At 37.4% G+C, this 8,687-nt stretch overlaps 1 protein-coding gene across 1 annotated transcript in view; it reads right to left on the reverse strand.

Moving 5' to 3' along the window:
• AVL9 (AVL9 cell migration associated) overlaps positions 1-8,687 on the reverse strand; it is a 106,909-nt gene that overhangs the window by 35,075 nt on the left and 63,147 nt on the right. The window contains exons 9-11 of the mRNA XM_007946351.2: positions 6,993-7,062; positions 6,150-6,688; positions 3,630-3,648 (exon numbers count right to left, since the gene is read on the reverse strand). Coding sequence (XP_007944542.1) covers positions 3,630-3,648; positions 6,150-6,688; positions 6,993-7,062 — 628 coding nt within the window. The remainder of the gene's footprint in view (positions 1-3,629; positions 3,649-6,149; positions 6,689-6,992; positions 7,063-8,687) is intronic.

Below are 8,687 nucleotides of genomic sequence, written 5' to 3' on the forward strand. Positions count from 1 at the left end.
ACACTCCTTGGAGAGAACAATCATGGGAGAAGTAAGGGCTGCTTATGCACAGGGGAGACAGCTCAGGTGGCAGGAGAATATGGAGGGATGGACACTGGGAAGAGGTAACTATGGGGAGGAAGTGAGAGGGGAGCTGTTGCAGTGTGGTAAAATGTGGTCAATGACATAAGAAAAAGTATATGTGAACTGCTGTATGAAAAGTGAATTTGCTCTGTAAATCTTCACCCAAATCAAAATAAAATTAAAATATAAAATAAAATAAAAATAAAAATAGCAGCTCAAAATAAAATTTTGCCATAAATACTTTTAATAATTGCTTTAGTTTAAGTGTTTTAAAGGTGGCAAAAGCATGGGTCTTTCCACATATAGTGGACTATAGAAAATAAACAAAATAAGTAGAGAAAATAAATTTAGAGACTATTCTCTGCCAAAAGCAGAAAATACAAGAAAGATGTTTACCTGTGTTTTATTGACTATGCAAAGTGAATGTATGGATCATAATAAATTATGGATAAGAGTGAGAAGAATGGGAATTCCAAAACACTTAACTGTTCTCATGAAGACCATGAGCAACAACAGGCAATCAATCAAACAAGTGGTGGTTAAAAATCAGGAAAGGAGTGTATCAGGGTTGTGTCCTTTCACCATACTCACTCAATCTGTATGCTGAGCTAATAATCTGAGAAGCTGGACTATATGAAGAACACAGCATTAGGATCAAGGAAGACTCATTAACAACCTGCGATATGCAAATGATACAACTGTAGTAGTTCAGTTTGTGTGTAAACTTGGCTGGGCCTGGTTGAGTGGCTGGGCAGCTGGTGGTAGCTGATCCCCATGAGGAGACTGGCAATCAGCTCCATGGTGGGATCTACCACAAGCAGCTGTGTAGCTGCCTTTGGGTATGTGGTCTGCTTCCTGTATATAAGGAGAAGCCTTTGGGAATGGTCTCTAGCCTATGGTACACTTGGACCTTGCATGTAGCTGTGTTGTTACACAGCGGTCTGCCATGCTCTGCCGACCTTGGGACTTACAATGGACTTACGTTAATGGCCTGCTGTGCTGCAAAAGACTTCTTTAAAGTGTTAAAAAAGATGTCACTTTGAGGACTAACGTGCCTCTGACCCAAACCATGGTATTTTCAATCGCCTCACATACATGCGAAAGCTGGACAATGAATATAGAAGACAGAAGAATCGATGCCTTTGAATTATGGTGATGGCAAAGAATACTGAATATACCATGGACTGCTACAGAATGAACAATCTGTCTCAGAGAAATACAGTCAGAATGCTCTTTAGAAGTGAGGACGGTGAGACGTCATCTCACATATTCTGGACATGCTATCGGGAGAGATCAGTTCTTGGAGAGGGACATCATACCTGGTAGAGGGTCAGTGCAAAAGAGGAAGACCTCAACAAAATAGACTGACACAGTGGCTGCAAAGGTGGGCTCAAACACAGCACAGATTGTGAGGATGGCGAAGGTAGGGCAGTGTCTTGTTCTTTATACATACGGCAGCTATGAATTGGAATTGACTCAGGCACCTAACAACAACACAGAGAATAAAGGAGCTTTTGCACCCAAGTTCAACCCAGGCTTTACACTTTTCTAGGGTACTTTAACTTCCACGTTTGAAGAGATAGTATATAATGCTAAACAAAACCAAACCCTAAACACCTCAATGTGGTAAATCTGGTAGAATGATTGTGAGTTGATCTAAAAAGCTACCCTTGATGGCAATTTATAGTGAATTTAAGGGTGATGGTTAGCGCTGTCACCCTTTTTGCAATGGTTAGAGAAGGGAAGGGGACATCTGAGGGCCTATTATACTTAAGGCCCTGGGCTGGGCACTTCCATATGTATTATTTACTGTACCTGTTGCCCATGAGTTGATTCTGACTCATAGCAACCCTGCAGGACAGAGGAGAACTGCCCCATAGGATTTCCAAGATTATAAATCTTTACGGAAGCAGACTACCACATCTTTCTTCCAGAGTGGCTGGTGGAGTCACACTGCCGAGCGCTTAACCACTGAGTCACCGGGGCTCCTTTCATTTATCGTAGGTGGTTTTAAATTCCTTCATCTAAATCATTTTTGGTTAGAGCCCACTTGGAAAAGGCTAGGACATCATCAGATCCAACTATCAGTTTTCTCATTTTTTTCTAGTCCAAGACTAAAAAAAATGTTCATGAATGCAACCCTCAATATTGTAAAGATGTCATTTCTCCCCAAGCCTGACCTATAGGTGAAAGGTAATTCCTACCACTTAATTTACATTCTCAACCTGTGTGAGTGAGAACCTGGTAAGCTGATTCTAAAATTGATGCAAATGGAATGCAAAGTGGAAATCTAAAGGTATAATAAAATCTTGAAAAACAATTCCAAGAGGGGGAGACTTTCTCTACTGACAAGATATAATTAATATCATAGCATGGGACCGGCACAGGGGTAGACAACTAACTACACCAAAGGAAAATAAAAAGGACTCCTGGCACAGACTCCCTTCCTCAACTATACATGAAATCAGTTCCAGATAGATTAAAAACCAAAACGTGAAAAACTATAAAGCTTATAAAAGATAGATTATCTTCATATCTCTGGTGTAGGAGAGGATTTCTTAAATGACCCGAAAAGGCATGACCCACAAAGTATAAAATTGATTAAAAAAAGTCACCAAAATCAGTGATGACAGGGAGACAACTCAGAAGTTTAGAGCAGACATTACATGAAAGGGAAATCTTAATGGTCAATAATTGTATGAAAAGATGCTCAAATTCCATAGTAATTAGAGAAATGTAAACCAGGAGTCATCAGCTACCACTATTAACCCATCAGACTGGGTAAGAATTACAAGTTTGACAAAAACAAGTACTGACAGAATGCAGAGCAAAGAGAACTCTTATCCATTTCTTGGGGGAATGGAAATTATTAATAACTGCTTTAGGATAGTTTGGTATTATTTAGTAAAACATAAGATACTCACTTCCTATTACCAAGCATTCCCACTTCTACGTATTAGATCCTAGAGAAACTCTTTGTATTGTGCACATCAAGACTGACAGCAGCATTATTTGTAATAGTCAAAAACTGGAAACAATGCTGAAGTCCATCAATACTGGAACTGATAAACTACAGTATATTCATATAATGGAATACTACACAAGAATCATATGTAACTTCAAACAATGATACTGATGAAAGCAAAAACAATACTAAGAAAACAAATATGGTTCCACTTACGCAATTTAGGGAACCTGAAAATAATTGACTTTTTAGCTAGTCAATTATTTTCAGGTTCCCTAAATTTGAACATGACAATCCAGCAAGTAACCAAACTAAACATAAACTCGGAATCTATACTAAAAGGGGTTTAACATATGTGGCAGACAAAAATTTGGTTTCCAATTATATATACTATTTACTCTTTCATACATTTATGCTTTTCCTAAAAAATTATAAACTGAAATTAAGAAAATTTTAAATTAAGTGATCTTTTGGTGGGGGCAACTGTGTATTTAAATACATGGAACTGTACCAAATACATGAAATTACAAGCTAAGATATGGAGGTTGATCTTTTACAAAAGTAAAAAACTTAGAACTTAAAAAACATTTTTTAGTGTTACCTAAATTCATCTTCCCTATCTAGAAAAATCACATTTATTCAATTAAGAGATTGAGGTAACTTCTCTTTAGAGTTCCATTTCTGATAAGAGACAGTTAATTTTCTTAAATTATGACTACTACTTCAAAACTAGAAAGGAGTGGTGGGGGTAGTAAATCATGAGATTAAAAAGTAGGAATCCTAACTCCAATGGACCTAGTCTTTTCTGGCGAGCCCTGTTCTAGCTGCTTTGCTCCAATGTGCAGCCAGTTTCAGAATACTTTCAGTAGTAAGGTAGAAAGATCTAAAACTGGGCATGGTAGTTAAGTTGTGTATCAACTTGGCAAATCCTGGTTTTGAGTGGCTGGGCAGCTGGATGTAGTGATTCCCCATGATGGGACTGGGAATCAACTCCATGGTAGAATTTACTGTGAGCAGCTGAGTATTGCCTTAGGGATGTGGTCTGCTTCTAGTATATAAGAAGCAGCTTTGAGAAGGGTCTCTAGCTTTTGGCACATCTGGATCCTGCATTTGGCTGAGTCTTCATCTCAGTGGCCTGCTATGTTGTTTGCTAATCTTGGGACTGTTTCTGGACTTGAACTAGTGGCCTAGTGTGTTGCTTGATAATTTTGGGACTGTGCCATTTTATTTGTTGACTTTGGGTTTGTCAGCCTCAGCAGCTGCTAAAAGATGCTTCCAGCTTCAGTGGTCCAGCAGCAAGAAGCAGAGCTGAAGCCCAATGTTAAGGGGCCTTCACCCAGACCCTAGAGCTGGCACTCTGAATGTAGACTGCTAGCCTCCTAAACTAGAAGAGAATAAATCTGTTTGTTCAAGCTTTCTACATGTGGTATCTTCTGTTAGAGCAGCACTGGATACCAAAACACGGGAAAATCTGAAAATAGCTACTTTATTCCCTCCACACACATACATCACTTTTTTTTCCCCCCTATATGCCTATTCCCCTTCTATTATTTTTCTACTTATAAAGTGGCATAGTCCAGCAGGGAATAAACATTAAGCAGTTACAATCACAGCTACGACCAGTTCAAACGGTTGAGTTATGCCCAAAAAAGCAAAACTGGAACAGACTGGAATTTTTAAAATTTGGGTGATCCAGAACACTGAACAGAATGGGAAAAATTACGAGTCAAAGGCCTGGAATGGGAGATTTGGAAGAAGCATAGTGAGCCCTTTCAGGAGCCTAATGCATGACATTCAAAGTATGTGGTCGGTACCACGTTGGAGCCAGGCACAGCTAGTTCTGACTCTGCTGGTCAAAAAATTTAGTTGCTATGCAACGTAGACATTCTCCTTGTTTTCTAAGAGGGAGATTAAGCTTCCAGCAGGGTTCTGACCCTTAATTTTTTCCATTCCAGTTAGCATTCTGGATCACCCACATTTTTAAAATCTAGGTCTTTTCCAGCATTGCTTTATTAGCCATGACTGAACCAGTTGGAGGCCCTGGATATAATTCCTTTTTTTAATTTTCTTTCTTCTTTTGGTGTTTCCCATTCTCTTCCCATCAACACATGGGTAGCCTACTCCATGGCTACACGTAGTCCCACCTCCTCTCCCTCAGCACCTTATTTCCTGCCCACCCCCCACTATCTTAATCAGTTCTTAGGAAAGGTTCAAGCTTATATCTAGAGCATTTACACAGTAAGACTCTTCTTTAAGACTGACAGAAAAGGTGTCATCCTCAGGTAAAGTAATTTCAACCAGTCTTCAGAGAGAAGACTAAACAAGTTGGAGAGCTGGGGGACCCATTTCAGGCATATTTATTTTATTATGTAGTAATCTGTTTCTATTTATTCATTTGATACCCGAGTCAGGGAACCAGGCAGCTTATTTTTCTTTTCAATGCTCATTTAAACAACGCAGCTTCTGGGATATGTCTTGGATAGTGAATCTCACTATCTTAAAGTGCTGCTGCATGTTAAGAAATATTATCTGGAGACACAGTATCTTTAATCAAAAATTCAGTGTGATTATGTTGTACATAAGTTATTTTTAAAAATTCCAAATATATTTTGAATGATTTTTCCATAAAAAGGTTAAAAATCTATTTTTAAGAAATAATGAACCAAAACATGGAATTGTTTTGAAATGAATTTTACTAATACTTAAGTTAAACATCAGACTTTTTTTTTCTTTTGAAATTATACTTTTGGGATTACAGTACTTTAATAAATATTCATTAAATGCAATTAAAAACTTATGGACTTCCTCAATTCACTTTTTAAAATAGAAACTGGAATAATTAACCATAGATGTAGCAAAAAATTTTAAAATAAAAAAGAAAAATAAACCCAAAATACTTAACGATCAATTTCAAATCTACTAAGTTTCAAAATTCCTTCAAATAATAAAACCACTGAATTAATTTCCTAAAGCCATACACTGTGGCCACAGATGCCAAGGGACTAGACATGCAGTATGGTGTTTTCACATGTCAAAATGTGTTGAATACTAAAAGTTAAACTCTAAAAGATTTTTCTCATGTTCTTTACAGATTTAATAAGAAAAGGACAGTAAATTTTACCTTTGTGAAGACTGCCAGGGGCATGCCATACTGGTCCTCTTCCAAACCCGATATTAGTCCTGGCATCAGGACCAGCTGTCCTGTATTAGCTTGAGGTTGTACAGTAATTGGAGGACTGTCTGAGGGCACAGAGTCCTTTGGAAATAAGTCTATCTGTTCTGACCCCATTTGTTCCCTTTCTTTCAAGTTGGGGTCCTCTAATATACTAGGATCCAATGTTTCCCAATCACTTTCTGAAGACTCCGGAGATGGGCGGGAAGGAGGCTTCAAAAATTGATTAGTGTTATTGGGTTCCAATCCTTTGCTGTTGTCATTTTCTACTTGGAACAAAGGTTCTTCGGTTTTGATGGCAGCATCTTCTCCATGGTTTCTTGTCATGGTTTTCTTAACAGTTCCCGAGATGCTATTTGACATGTCGGGTGTAGACACAGAAACAAAGTCTTCTGCAGTAGGGTTTGTTTCCTGAAGTCCAGCATCTTCAGACATACTTTTTCGGGGTCTATACTGAGAACAGTCACTGAGACCATGTTCAATCATGCCTAAAGCACATATTATTGGAGAAGAGCTTAGCTTATTATGATAAATATAGGAGAAATAACAGTTGTATATTACACTTAATATTAGTTGAACTCTTCCATAGAAAATTTAATAAGCTACACATGCCCCGATTTTATTAAAAAAAAAAAGAGAAACTCAAATAAGAGAGAGAAATCTATTGTCAAAAGGAAAATGTCATATTAAAATAGAAATGTTAACCCTAGTGAGTTTACCCTTAAAAATCCTTATCACTGAAAAGATCTAGTACAAGTTAAACAAAAGAAAGAGTAGATATTGTTCTCTTACCTGGAAAAAGGGATAACACAGTCATCAGTGTACCCACCAATTTATTCACTGGAGAAATATAAAAGAGAACCTGAAATGGAGTCAATCAAAATTAAATTAGAGAACCTATGAGTCCATAAGGATACACAGAAAAAGGGGTGGGGTAGGGGATTCTTTTTTACAGAAGATTGATGGCTAATAAATGTGGAACAAAGGTAGAATTAGAAAATCAACATTTGTCATCCACTAAAGTAATAAAACTGATTTAGGAAAAAATTACCAGTATACCAAAACTATTGTAAAAGGTTGCTGGGAAACAGGATATTCTCATATAACATCAAATCTGTCATCCCACAGATTACCTAACAATGCAATTTATGATTCCGGACTGGATCCCAGACTGAACAACAACCAGCCATGAAGGACATTATTATGTCATATAGGGAAATGTGGAAATGGACTCTATATTCGATTTAATTTATTGTGTCAATGTCAAATTTCTTAAATGTGAAATGATTATTTTGGTTATGTAGGAAAAAAACCTTTATACTTAAGAAATATATTCTGAAATATTTAGGAGTGAGGTATCATGATGTTTTTCCAATTACTGTCAAATTACTATGATTCAGTAAGGAAATGAATATATAATTAAATACCTCATGGGATTTGGTTTCTTGGTTTGGAGATTATAAAGGTCATGGTTTCATGGGACTTCCCAATTAATTGGTCTAATAACATGTTTAGTGATTCTGTTCTACCTCCTGGACCTGACTCATAGCGACCCCTCCTTGGGTTTCCAAGGCTACGGTATCACTATGGAAGTAGATTGCCCAACCTTCCTTCCGAGGAGTGGCTGGTGCGTTTGAACCGCCAGCCTTCTGGTTCACAGTCAAGTGCCTTAGGTACTACACTACCAGAGCTATATAGATAGCAATAAAATGTAAAACCAGCAAAATGTTAACCAATGAATATAGATGAATGGTGTAAAATGTGTTCATTATATTATTCTATCGGGAGCTCTGGTGGCATAGTGCCTAAGGCATTTGACTGCTAATTAGAAGGCTGGTGGTTCAAACCCACCAACCACTCCTCAGAAGGAAGGTTGGGCAATCTACTTCCACATAGATACCGCCTCAGAAACCCAAAGAAGGGTTGCTGTGAGTTGGATCCGACTTGACGGCAGTGCATTGCATTGCATTTGTGTATATTATTCTATCAACTTTTTTGTAGGTTTGACATTTTCCAAATAAAAGTTGAAGAAAAATTAAATGAGAAACAGGGTTCAGTCAGATATTACACAAAAACTAACACTGGATAATAATAAAGAGTATACAAAGGCAACTTTATAAAAGCACAAAATAAATAAACTTTGTTATATTTTAAGAGAAATCATGAAACTTGATTAATAATCTCTTGCAAATAACAACAATGGAACTTAGAATAAACAGAACCTCCTATCAAATTCAGAAGTGCCTAGGATCATGCATAGATTTTAAATAACTATATGATAAGAAAATCTTTCTATTAGTAAACATGACACATTCCTTTGCTCTATATGTATTTCATTAAGTGTCTACACAACTGCTAAAGAAAAACAGTAGAAACTGCTCATTCAACAATGGCACCTTTTGGTATCCCTTGTTACCCTACCGAGAGGGATCAGGTCTTCGGGAGCAAGGTAAGCACAGGCGTAGCACAGAGTAGCAGGCCGGAAGA

This window comes from Orycteropus afer, unplaced genomic scaffold, assembly GCF_000298275.1.
Source record: "Orycteropus afer afer isolate SDZICR_OR568_19922 unplaced genomic scaffold, OryAfe1.0 scaffold00008, whole genome shotgun sequence".
In the NCBI taxonomy this organism is placed as follows: Eukaryota; Metazoa; Chordata; class Mammalia; order Tubulidentata; family Orycteropodidae; genus Orycteropus; species Orycteropus afer.